The sequence below is a fragment of the Cibotium barometz genome, chromosome 4 (assembly GCF_041138505.1).
Source record: "Cibotium barometz isolate CiBa-2024 chromosome 4, ASM4113850v1, whole genome shotgun sequence".
NCBI lineage: Eukaryota > Viridiplantae > Streptophyta > Polypodiopsida > Cyatheales > Cibotiaceae > Cibotium > Cibotium barometz.
Genome location: NC_141049.1, coordinates 48674437 through 48688032, shown reverse-complemented (window position 1 = coordinate 48688032; position 13596 = coordinate 48674437). Strand labels below are relative to the sequence as shown.

General features: G+C 41.9%; 1 protein-coding gene across 1 annotated transcript in view; it reads left to right on the top strand.

The window, feature by feature from the left end:
• LOC147639348 (exocyst complex component EXO70A1-like) overlaps positions 1 to 9197 on the top strand; it is a 44049-nt gene extending 34852 nt beyond the window's left edge. The window contains exons 8-12 of the mRNA XM_086790287.1: positions 1 to 53; positions 233 to 332; positions 867 to 973; positions 8526 to 8672; positions 8754 to 9197. The exon at positions 1 to 53 is cut by the window's left edge and continues 148 nt beyond it. Coding sequence (XP_086646413.1) covers positions 1 to 53; positions 233 to 332; positions 867 to 973; positions 8526 to 8672; positions 8754 to 8871 — 525 coding nt within the window. The 3' untranslated portion in view covers positions 8872 to 9197. The remainder of the gene's footprint in view (positions 54 to 232; positions 333 to 866; positions 974 to 8525; positions 8673 to 8753) is intronic.
• The last annotated feature ends 4399 nt before the right edge of the window (positions 9198 to 13596 follow it).

The window sequence follows — 13596 nt, the reverse complement described above, 5'->3', positions numbered from 1 at the left end:
GCTCATGTTTTTTTAATGAATAATATACATTACATGGTCAAATCTGTCCGAAGGTTAGCAAATTTTCTACTTAATCTAAACCTTCTATTAGTGAGTTTGCTTGTACTTTTGTTTTGCCTTCATTAGCAGCTGAAATCCTTTTCTTAAACATGTGATAAGATATGCTTGGTTTAGTTTTTTTTTGATATGCCTATCTTTTCAATTATTTATATGCAGTTGATATGTGACGTAGGTCTGAGGCGAAGGATGTGCTAGGAGAGGATTGGGTACAACGACATCGCCGCATAGTGCAGCAACATGCACAGAATTATAAACGTGTTGCATGGGCCAAGGTGAGATATCAATATCAGTTTAGCAAGTCATATCTGTATATATCCATGTAATTGTTCTAGAAGAATTGATAATCAGAACTTTAATGAAATTAAGTCTCTGGAAGAGACTGAAAGTATGTATGTACGTGCGTGGATATGTATCTATGTATGTGTATAAGTGTATGTATGTATGCATGTATGTGTATATATACCTAAAATAAATTGATCGAAGGATGCCTAAACAATACACACATACACATATACATCTGCACATACATACGTATACATATGCACGTACACACACACACACAAAAAAAAAAGGGCCCATGCACATGTGGGTATATAAACATATGCTTTTGGTTGGGGGAGGGTTTTAGTTGGCTCCTCAACCTTTTATGTGTACTTAATAAAGTGGTTCTTTTGTTTTGTATATGATTAGATTTAGTAACATGTATACTACACACATTTATGAAATTAAAATGAAACTTCTAAGTCAGATTCATTTTTCATTTTTCAGGGGATTGGTTTCTAACATGAAAATATGTCTACCTTTAGGTTCTACAAAGCCTTTCGGTCCAAGGGTTGACGTCTTCAGGTAGCGGTGGTCTCGGGAATGATGGTAGCATGAGCACTGGAGTTTCTAGGGCATTGCTGAAAGAAAGGTTAGCCTCCTGTTAGACTATTTATTTGGCTAAATGACAAATGATTTTTTGGTGGTTTCTTGTATCAATTTATTTGACATGCGCACTGATGTATGATTCTACACTCAAACAAATCTGGTCCTTCCACCATCAGATAAGAAATGTGTAACAGGTTTTATGGTTGAGCCAATCAGGAAGCATTTTGGGTTGAGAATAACCTTGAGAACTAGATCTTGGCTTCTTTTTTCACTCAAAGCTTCTTGTGGTATCATGTCACATTAGTTTTCAGCATGCACAGCCTCAATATATTGTATATAGATAAGCACAATGCTCATGCTAATGTGGAAGTGTGCTGGTTATGTGCTGCAATTAATGTTAATCAAGATGCACAAACTGAAAACACAGAGAGAGAAAAGAGAATTCACCCAATCTATTGTATAGACTTTGGAATAGTACCACTTGAGTTTAGTGCCAACACAAGTCCAAACTCTTACCACTTGCACACCATTTCGACACACTGGCCGAAAAATCCTTGGTGGAGAGGTGGGCTCAAATTTCAAATCCTCAGTATATCACAAGAAACCATAACCTTGAAATCTGGACTAGAGAGTGCTACATAGATATGTCCAAATAATCTGTGAACGTTGTCACTAGCAGGATATTTCCAATGTGAAAAGGGATCTTGTGGATTCCAAGATGCCCAATTATGCAATAAGGAACAAGCTTTGGGAATGGGGGATTATCCAGTATAAAAGATAAGCGCTCGAAGCTTGGTCTAGGTGCCCGAGATGGTTTCTTGGACATAGAAATGGACATTGGAGCTCAAGTGTCAAGTGAATATATGGCGAGCTCTTGAGGATTTGGGAGAGATCGAGCATTGGAACATGTTTCTACATGGTGTTGACATACATTTTTGGAACTTGTTTCTACATGGTGCTGACATACATTTCTAGTAAGGTGGACCGTGGAATACAAAGGTACAGACTCCTAAAATCTAGTAGGGCTACTATTTTTGGACAACCTCCAATGGATATTCCGTTTGTGTCATTACGTCTGCAAGCTAAGACAATGGGTGGACTTGCAGAAGCACCTTTGACGGAAGGTCTATGAGTTGAGATATTTTTAGAGATGAAGGTTATGGGAAAAACCATTACTTAAATTGGGACATGTAGTGTGACAATGGATCAAAGTGAAACAAGTGACCTCACACTTGTCACCTCAGCTCTCCACTTGTCATTATAGCTTTTACTTTCTAGCTCAAAAGCCTCAAATCTATAAATTGGAGCTCTCTCTGTTCATTTGAGCAGGCTCTAATGTTGCGAACTAGCCTATCATGTTGGCTGCATGCAGTCTTGTCTACAACACTCTTTGGAGAGTCTCTACACTACACTTTACTCTACAAAAGGATACTCTACCTCTATAGCTTTTCTTGCTTTATCAGGTGTACTAGCCATTGTACTTGCTATACCAACCATTATACTTGATGTACTAGTCTTTGTACTTGCTATACCAACCATTATACTTGATGTACTAGTCATTGTACTTGTTGTACTAGTCTTTGTACTTGCTGTATCGTTGATGTACTTGTTCTACTAGCAATTGTACTTGTAGTACCAGCCCATGTCCTATTGTTCCAGATTTTGTACCTATTGTACCAGCCCGTGGTGTTGCTGCCGATGACCTAGGTATGTGAGATCCTTACAAAAGAACTCACTTAAAGAGTTTAGCATACAGTCACTTGTCTTAGAATCTCCAAGACTTCACTGAGATGCTCAACATGCTCCTCGAGGGTATGACTATAAACTAAAATATCATCTAAGAATATCCCAACGAACTTCCCCAAGTAATTCCGAAAGAGATCATTCATTATTTGTTGGGAAAGTAGGAGGAGCATTTGTGAGTCCCAAAGGTAATATGAGAAACTTGTAATGGCAAGTGATGATTCGGTGCAGGAGGCAAGTGTACTACTGATAGGTGAGAGACAGTGATAATGAGAAGCAGGATCTTCAACACATTAACAAATGAGATTAAGGGGATCACACTTGAGTTGTGGAAAGCATAATTGCATTATAGAAATAGGTCCTTTTACATGAGAGACTCCTCTTTACAAAGATGAAGCATAAGTTGCCACCACACATGCCATATACCAAACATGATGCTAAGTGTCCCTAATAGGTGTCACTTTGCCACAGCACACTGCTTACATAATATCCTTCTAAGAAGCAAAAGAACTCATACACACTACCGGTTGTTCACACACATTGGAACCGCTTTATTTAAAGCCTAAGCTTTCACATAATACAGTGCTAGTTTACACAACCACCTAGCACTTGTTTATTCCTACATTAATCACTATTAATATGTAACATTCTCTCCCATAGTGATAATGTGGCTAGAAAGCCTAGTCATCATTAACTGGGTTTGCTTTTTCTTTTGGGTGCTGCTTCTTGTCGTTGGAGGTAGAAGTTGCAGAGTTTGTAGAGTCTTCATAAACTTTTTGCTTTGCAAGTCTCTTCCGACACTCTTCGATGTAGTGCCCTGGCTTGTGGTAGTAATGACACTTTTCTTTCTTTTTCTTGGTGTCACCTTGTGACGGGTCGACTTTGCCTTTGTTGCTAGAGAAGAAGGCTTGGTCTCCTCTGCTTGGATCACCTTTAGATTTGTTCTTCCTTGTCTTCTCCTCGTGGAGAAGTAATCCAACCAGCTCCTCAAAGCATATAGGATTGCCCCCTCCTCTTATAGAGAGATTCAGAGAAGTATGAAAACTCTGGTAGGACTCACTCAGTTAAGAAACTAAGAATGGTGGTGACCAGTTTTCTGTTATCAACTACCTCATCTATATTCAACATTTGTTCTTTTAAGTGTGTTACCTTGGTAAGGTGATCTGCCATGGAATCACCCTCATTCATGATCATGTTGTCTAGCTCCTCTTGCATCACGTACATGACTCGTGCTTCATTACGGGATTGGAACATGGTCTCGAGGACCACCCATGCAGCCCTTGTAGAGCTGCAGGATCGGATGTTGTGTCACCATTTGGTCCCTTCACCTGTATGGACCAATGTTTTATGCACTGGGTGGAACCAAGGTGTGAATGAGGATCTTTCCACAAAAGAAAGCGACTACCTGTGTTGTCCATGGGGCCAGAGACAAGCATGTGCACACTTGTTTTGGACTGATCGGTGGTCTACATGTGTTTTACAGGTGGCAAGTGCTCCTGAAAACTCAATTTATAGCGTTATGTTTTCACATGCTAACATTTATTGATGTAGGTCCACACTCACTTATAAGTGACCGGGCAAGTTTATAAGTTGTACACACTGGGCAGGACTATTTTAATACATGTGGCGGCCAAAGGACAGGCACTGGACATAATATGGGCTGATTGCTTGTAGGTGCCTCCCTGTGGACCTAAAAAGCACACGATTAGATATTTCTGGCGGAGAAGCTCTATTACTGGAGGTGAAGTGGAGTTAGGGCTGGTTGCATGCTTTCTACGTGGTTGGTGGGAGCTGGTCGACCTGTTTTGGAGAGCATAAGCTGTTGGCTGTTGCGATCAAAACCCTCGTGTGCTGCTTGACTGGATCTCAGCTTTCCCTTGTGCTGACCGGTTGCTATCAGGCCTCAAAGGTGCTGGTTGACTTCTCCTGGTGGAGCCAGACGGCTGGTCGACTTGAGGACTGTTTCCTATGTGCTGGCTGACTCCATCTGGCATGAAAAGATTGCTGGCTGACTCCTGCTGGAAGCTTTGAGGGCTGGTCGACTGCTGGTACAGCCCCTTGAGGCTGGTTGTTTTGGCTCTCTGGGTTTGGAGGATTGGAAATAATCTTACAAGGCTGTCCCGGGCTGATGTGGGAATGCTGTGGGCTGTCCATGGCTGTCGTACATGTGCTTCAAGTTGGGAAAGCTCTCTTGTTCTGTTAAGGAACACCGATTTCAGCATATGTTTTGTTACTGTTTTCATCTTGTACTGGAAGAATTAGGTGCTAGCTAGTGGAGAATCCTTGGGAACCCACAAAGTTGTTGAGAAATCATGAGATCTCCAAATATCAAGCATACGATCAGGGATGCGTACATGGGGCGCTGATCCATGGAAATTCGGATCTCTAATACATAAAACCATTGGGCAATGATCCGATTTAGAGGTACCTGTAGCAATAAAAGTATGCCCACCTCTGTCAAGCACCCAATCATCCACATAAAATCTGTCTAACCGTGCATAAATACATCCTGTATCTCTTCTCTTGTTAGACCATGAATAAAGAAGAGTGGATGGACTCCTCAAAATGTCTTCCTCATGCGAACAATCTTTACCATGAATGGAGAGTATAAACCTCTCCCAAGACGCTCTTTCAAGAGGATGCACCAAGCCCTCATGTCCACCTCTTTTATCCGTTGGCATCTCAACCATGTTAAAATCCCCACCAATAATCCAATGGTCGGCAAGAGGCATCAGTGTAGTGAGAGATTTCCAAAAGGCAATCCTCTCACCTTTATGGTTAGGAGCATAGAGGTTGAGAATACCAATGCGTGTAGTACCTTGCATAAGAAGGATCCATTGCGCTCTCGCAGGCAAAATGACACCATGTCCAATGATGCAAGGCAATATCAAAGCTGAAACAGAGATACAGACACCACCCTTGGTACCAACAACTGGTGACCAAAAAGTGTGTCCCGAGAGAAGCTTGCCTGATCTCCCACACTGGCTAGCATCTAGTTTATGCTCTTGCAAGAGCAATACATTCATAGGTCCACCTGTGACTGCACAATGAAGCTGGGTTTTTACAATTTGTTTTTGCCGATACGGAAAAAAACCCCCAAGACCCTGAATGTTCCAAGAGACAATCCTCATAAGGACTCAAAGTAGGAACGACCAGATCTCGTGGTTGACGAGGAAGAAAGGGGAACGGTAGTGAGACCGGGGTAAGGCGCTGATCCTCCGCCACTGGATCAAAGCACACCTGGTACTGAAAGAAGAAAATCTTCCTAGGACCAAGAGGGAAGGGGCTGCCAGCCAAAACCTAAGAAGTAGCTTCTAAAGAATGAAACTCCACCTGGAAGAATCCTCGACCAAGCAAACGAGTATCCTGGAAGTGCACAATCAGCTCCGAAGGGAGAGCTGCTAGAAGCCATTCATGGGCCTGCAAACGAGAAGGGTGGGAACCATAAACTCTCGCAACAAGGGTGGTCTGGACCTCAAGGTCAATGTCGTGCTGAAGAGACGTGAGCTCGTCTTGTGAAAAATTGATGATTCTCCTGGCCAGTGGGGTGACGAAAGATTGGCTGCGGCAGAAGAAGCCATAAAGCCAATAAAAAAAAAAAGTGGGCGGCCGACTTAAATCCAGATAAAATTGCTGCTGAAAAAAGGGCGGGTGTAGAAGAAGGGGGGCAGAGGTGGGAAAGACCAATTGACTTGAGGGGGCAACTCCACTGCTTTCTCAAAACAAACCATAATAAAAGTAAAGAAAAACTAGAGATAATTATTATGTGATGGAAAACTATCTAGTATCTATCATTGTGTTGTCATTGTGGGTGGGCTGGGCAGACAAGGTTCTTTGGTAGAAGGATAGGATGAGCCCTCTTCCCTAGTTTCTGTGGGCAGAGTAGTCTGAGTGTCTCTGTCTCTTAAAGAGAGGGTGGGCTCATCTGATGGGTGTGTGCATGCCTCTCCTTGTTCTCTGCTCTATGTGGTCCTGGCCGCTAGTGGTGCCTCCTTGTCGCATCATTGTGGTCGAATCATCTGACTCTATCTTCTGCGTAACACTGATACTCAATCTTGAGGCTCAAAGAACTCTGTTTCACTTTTCCTCCTAGGTTGTCTAGGTCTCCTCTTTCTCCCCTGATTGTGGTACATCCTTGTAGCCTCATTGTGGTCGAATCATCTGACTCTATCTCCTGCGTAACACTGATGCTCAATCTTCAGGCTTAAAGAACTCTGTTTCACTTCTCCTTCTAGTTTTTCTGGGAATGCTTCTCTAGGCTAGTGTGGGTTAGTAACATCCACATCAAACATAACCCTTCATGTGATGTTGTAACATCCCTCCCTTATGCTCTTTCACTTCTCCTCTTAGTTTGTCTGGGTCTCCTCTTTTTTCCCCTGATTTGTCCTCCTAAGTAAATGCATCTCTAAGAGCATTATAACTACCCTCCTCTGATCTGGATGTGAGAGTGAACCTCTTGCCGCCTCAATGCATCTATAGTTTCTTGTGTGGATTTTGTAGTACAAGAAGGGGCATTGGAAGAGAAAATGCTCGTGTCTCCGCTTTCCTCATCTGACATACCTTATATAGTTGTCTCTCTCTTTGTATAATTACGCCTGCCACTCTCCTCCTTTGGTTCGACATATGTTCGACATATGTTTGGCATGAATTTACTTTGAGTTGCCCAAGCTGCATCCTTGAAAGGTGTGGCATATGTATCTTTATATATTATGGAGTACAATGAGGCCGTACTCATCTAGCTAAAGGAACCTGTCTTTGTATGCATGCATCTTTTTGCCCAGATGTGATGAACCCCATGTTCTGTTTGTCCAATGTCACATTAGGTCATTTTTAAAATCTGTTTGTAAATCCTGCCCATCCAGAGCTGTCAAGACTGTAGTGGAAGGGGGGCACCTGGTGAATTGTGAAAAGGATAGATGGGATCTGTGACCCCAAATTAAGGCGACCATTGGAAAGGCATCTTCCACTTCTTTTGGGATGGCTCCAAATTCAGCCACAATGATGCCAAGTGGTCGAAATGCTTAGCTCTAATCATGCATAAGAGCATATACTTATTTGTACTGTCAGTTTTAGCTCAATCTTGTGACCTATTACCTGGTGACCATACAACTGCTCCATACATGAGAACGGGGAAAACTTAGGCATCAAATAATCATCTTGCTGAAAACATCTTAAAAGTGAAATTTGAAGCATTGTTGTTCAATCGTTGAGAGGGAGGCATAGCCTTTGCATATCTTGGCATCTCTGGCTGGCCCCATGCAATATCTTGGCATCTCTGGCTGGCCCCATGCAAAACATTGGCCCGGTTATTTGAATCCCTAGATATGTGTGCGATATACATATTTCTATATCCTGTCCATTGTATGTGAAGGCATTCTGATGTAGCCATCTTTGACGAGTGTCGAGACACCATTATCTTGGTTTTGGAGAGGTTGACTTTCATTTCAGCCTTTTCACAAAAGGGTGAAAGAGCCTCTGGGTGTTTCTGAAGATCTTCCTAGGTGGGGCATTGAGTACTACATTCTCAGCATACAAGAATATAGACACTAAGGTGCCTGCTAGTAAGCTGTGCTCGCACCCGTGGTCAACAATGCGTTGGTCTGTGTACAGCCCAAACAATGTTGAGGAGAGAGAGCACCCTTGCTTAACTCCAACGTTGCTACATTTCTACCCTTCCTTTCTTGTCCAAAAGCTTTTGTCTAGGGACTTTGACAAAAGCTTTCTTGAAGAAACAGCTATACAATTTTTGCTTCATGTGCTTGGCTTGAGAGAGAGAGAGAGAGAGATTGATTTTGTAGCACACAAGATCACCACTTTAATCCGTATGCAATGTGGGGTTTTCGCTTGTGCAGATTCAAGTCTTTCAATATCCAATTTGATGAGCTGTATCAGCGGCAATCACAGTGGTTTGTACCAGATGTTGAGCTTCGTGAGTCTCTGCGTCTGGCTGTTGCAGAAGTGCTTTTACCAGCTTATCGCTCCTTTTTGAAACGTTTTGGGTGAGCTCCCATACTCTGGACTCCTTGATGGGCTTGAATTGTTAGTATGGAAATGATCCTAATAGATCTGTTGTGCTGCAGGTCTTTGATGGAGGGTGGTAAGAACCCTCATAAATATGTAAGGTTCTCCCCTGAAGAGTTGGAAGGGATGCTTGGGGAGTTTTTTGAGGGTAAATCCAAGATAGAGCCGCGGCGGTGATTGTCATGGAAGATTTTGTACAATTACCTGGTTTCTAAGATTGTAAATATGAGAAAGACTTCAAACATGCTTACTGCTATAGCTCCAACTTTTAAGCCTCTGACATGCTTCCTTAGGATTTTGGTTTTCTTGATTAGCTGATTGGTTCTGATATTATACATTACGTGTTGGGGTTTGAACTCATGGCCCCTTTTGGACAGCATGGTGTGATAGCCACACGAGCAAGGGCATCGGCAGGCCCTTAACGGAGTGGCTATTGTTTTCTTATGCAATTGCCAGAGTGCTGCTGTATGCGTGGTATCACGAGTATTCCGGTTTTGTCCAAATCTCATGTGTTGTGTACTGTGTTGTCAAATAGCCTCTTACCACTAAAATGTTATTTTAAAAAAATGCGAGGAGAAAATATTGTTTTAGGTAAAGGAAATGTACATCACATACGGCTATAAGCTTATGTATATCTGGCTCATTAGATCCTGTCCTGCTTAAGGTATGGCACTGGATCAGAGTCATTGCAATCGGATCCATTTGCCAAGCAAGGAATTGTTGGCAGTAGCGGTTGCAGCCAAGTACAAGAGTCCACCCACACACACACACACACACACACACACACACACACACACACACACAAAGCCATAGTCGTGAGAGTACAGGAGAGGTACAAAACACAATGTACTTGATAATGTGCAAAAGCACAGTAATATGTGAACCCCATAAATGAAAAATGCCTCTACATGTCCTAGTTTTCGCACCACTCCCCATATGACATAGGTGTCAACAAATCCGTTTGGAGCGACGATGTGAGCATGTATAGGGACGGTTGATCAATCCCCAAAAGGCAACAATCCCAAACCTTTTTGGAAAGCTTCAAACTTTTCATGAGGAAGAGCCTTTGTGAACAAAGCTTTTCGGAAAGCTTGGAACTTTTCACGAGGAAGAGCCTTTGTGAACAAATCTACCATGTTGTCATGTGTAGGCACATAAACCAAGTTGATCTCCATTACAGAGAGTTTTTCCTTGACACAATGACAATGCACCTTGATGTGCTTAGTGCGAGCATGAAACATTGGGTTCTTCGCAATTGCCAGTGTGCTTTGATTGGTAGTGAAGATGGTAGTGGAGCATGACTATCCAACAACCAAATCAGCTATAAGGCATCTAAGCCAGATGATGCTCTTTATGTAGTTTCACACTTGAAAGTGGCCATTGTTGGTTGTTTCTTGTTGAGCCATGATATACACGATTCACCAAGACGAAAGCAAAAGCCGTTAGTGGACACTCGCATGTTGTAACATCCAGCCCAATGTGAACCTGTAAAGGCTTGCAACTGTGAATTACCCTCCCCCTCTCCCTTTCCTCGGGATAGAACAATCCAAGGTGTTAGAGTGGCATGTAAGTAGCGAAACACCTGCTTGACAGCTTGCCAATGCTTGAAGCTTGGGCTATGCATAAACATGCTCAACTGAGAGACCATGAACTGAATGTCTGGCCTCGTATTGCATAAATAAACCAAGCAACCAATAGCTTGTTGATATAGCGTTTGATCAAAAGGCTCTCTAGAATCTTGAATGCCAAGCTTGGCACTCGTCTCAATTAGTGCAGACACATGCTTATAATCCTCAAGATTAAACTGTTTAAGCAGTCTTTGTATGTACTTTGACTATTTTTTGACTATACCATCGTCACTTTATAAGCATTGAATGCCCAAGTAAAAATGCAATTGGCCCAAGATATGACATCTCAAATGATGAATACAATTTAGCTTTGAGAGCTAAAATCTGTTCCTCATCAGGGCTTGCGAGCAGCATGTCATCAACATGCAAGATGATGACCAAGGAACTATCGTGAGTCCTCTAGACATAGAGCGTACTCTCAGTAGGACTGTTGTAGAAACCATGCACAACCAAGTATGCATGAATCTTTTCATACCAAGCCCTAGGAGCTTGCTTAAGGCCAAGTAAGGCTTTCTTCAACTTGCATACTTTGCTTTTCTGTCCCTTTTGTACAAAACCACAAGGTTGAGATACATATACCTCCTCAAGTAAGTCACCATTCAAGAAAGTAGTTTTGTTGTCCAACTAATGTACATACCATCCATGATGTACTACTGCTAATGCAATATGGCAGACCGAATGGTGGTCATACGAGATGTGGGTGCAAAAGTCTCATCATAATTGATGCTCTTTTGTTGAGCATAACCTTTGGCAACAAGCCTTGCCTTGTAGTGGTCAACACTACCATCTGCTTTTCTCTTGAACTTGTAAATCCACTTCGTACCAATGGTCTTTTTGCCATGAGGAAAATCTGCCAAATACCATTCTTGAGCATGGAGTCATACTCATTCTGCTTAGTTAGCATGTTCTTATGCTTCCTCAAAGTAAACATGCTTCTCTTTATTGCACAAGGTGCGCATGAGAGCATGATCAACTCAATGCCCAAATGCATGGCAAGAACTAACATGCGTTCTCCCTCGCAAAGGAGCCTCAACATGGCTGTCTCGTAAGAATTGCAACAACGAACTTTAGCTTCATGCATGGCTGTCCTTTCCTTTTCCATTGCATCATTAACATATGCCTGATGTTGATGAATGGGCTCAACATCAGGCATGTGTGGCTACTGATTTCTAGCTTGTATGGGTTGATTTCTAGCCATAGGTTGAGTGTCCAAATGCCCAACACCAAGTAAGTATATACCATACAAAGGAAGAAGAGTATCAAAGAGATCTTGTGAGTCTACACTTGGTTTTTTGCACTTAAACAAGGATTGAGAATAATTCTCCACAAAAATCACATCTCAAGCAAGGGTTGAGAAGAAGTCTCCACAAAAACCACATCTCTGCTAACCATAATCCGTTGTGAGGCAGGATGATAGAGACGGTACCCTTTTCTCTTTGAATTGTAGTCCATAAAAATGCATTTCATTGGCTTATCATCAAACTTTGTGCGATGCTACTCAGGCACAAGAGCATAGGCCAAGCATCCAAATACACGCATATGAGGCATTGATGGATTCCTATCATGCCAAGCTTCGTAAGGCGTATGTTAAGAATATAGGTTGCACACATGACAACTTCCATACAAAACTTGTGAGGCAAGCTTTGGCCTTTGACCATACATCATGTTGAGAGACCTATTTTTTCTCTCAGATACATAATTTTGTTGAGGTGTATAGAGCACGGCACACTGATGTTGAATGCCTCTTTCCAACAAATATGCATTACACTTTTTGGACATGTACTCCCTTCCTCTATCTTTACAAAATGTTTGAATTTAACATCTGGCTTTGAGGCAACAAATTCACTGCATGATGGGCTCAAGAAACGTTCTATGAAATGTCCTTGTGGAAGCCTTTGTGTTGAGGCAGTCCTCGATACTGACTCTTTCCCCTTCATTCTTCCTTGTCGAAATGAAGAACTGAAGTTGGTTCTGTGGTGGTGAAGTAGCTTCTATGATGAGCTCATGTGGAGAGTGGGAATCTTGCTTATGTTGTGTGTGCCTACTCTATCGGGTGTATTGTAGAACACTTATCCCTAGAGGTATAGCAAAAGAGACGTGTCCCGATTGCCATAAATTGTGGTTGTTAGGTTGCTTGTTGGATGTGGTCTCTGCTTGGGATAAACCTAGCTCATAATCGACAATAAATGTTTGAAATATTATCATGTTACACATGGTTTGATTGCTTCCTGATGTTTGAAATATTATTGCGTTAGACATGGTTTTATTGCTTCCTATGGGAGCAAACATTAAGGTTATAAATCCTGCTCTGATTCCTTCATTAGAGCTTCACCAAAGATAGAGTTGGTTGAATGTCTTTTTCACTCCCAGAAGATGTGTACCAGATTCGACTGTCCAAAGGGCTGCCAGTCTCTAGTGACTTCGACAACTTGCCCCACATAGGAAAGGGATGGCCTGTTTACAGAGGGAATTATTAGAATTTTTTTTTTATAACCCAAATGGAAATTTTGTATATAGAAAGATCATTGGCAATCGCCTTTGTTCCATGGCTTTCTTTCTCTGAGGAAGGGTACCCAAGCGGTTTAAAGTATAGCACTAGAAATGCTATGTAGACTCTTGATACCAAGGGTTCGAATCCCTTCCCTTTCTTGCCATGAATACTCCACGATTTGATTGAAAAAAATAACCTAAATCTTTTTATATTGGAATATCTGAAAAGAATATTTTTAGATGGGGGTGATAGCATCTTTTCTTTGGGCCAACAGCCAACAAAACCCGGTCCTTCTTCTTCTTCTTCTTTCTCCTTCGACATAGACCTTGTCGGGTCTTCTGAGCTGGGCTCCCAAGAAATGGTAAAAGAGCAAGAAGAACCGAGAGACTCTAAATAGGGCTCCGAAGTGCTTGGAGTGATAGATCTGAAGAACCTATAGAGATAGGCTCCAAGTCTGATATGGCCAGGTGTTCTGAAATAGGTGCTATTCCACCAAAAAAATGTACATTTGGTAATGTTTCAAGATAGTGGTGAAGCTATGCCATTTAACTCTGATGCCTAGGGCCAACATACTTAATAATACCATGTACAACATCAGTACTACTCATGGTTCTTCCAAATTGTATGAGTTGTTCTACTCCAACATCCTCAAGATCTAAAGATTTGTAGAGTATTATGGATGAGGAAGAACCCTTAAATAGACATTTATGGACTTGGAGAGAGGCCTATTCTACGTTTCAACTATTCCAAAGCATTAAAGTTTGGGCAATGATAAAACAAGGT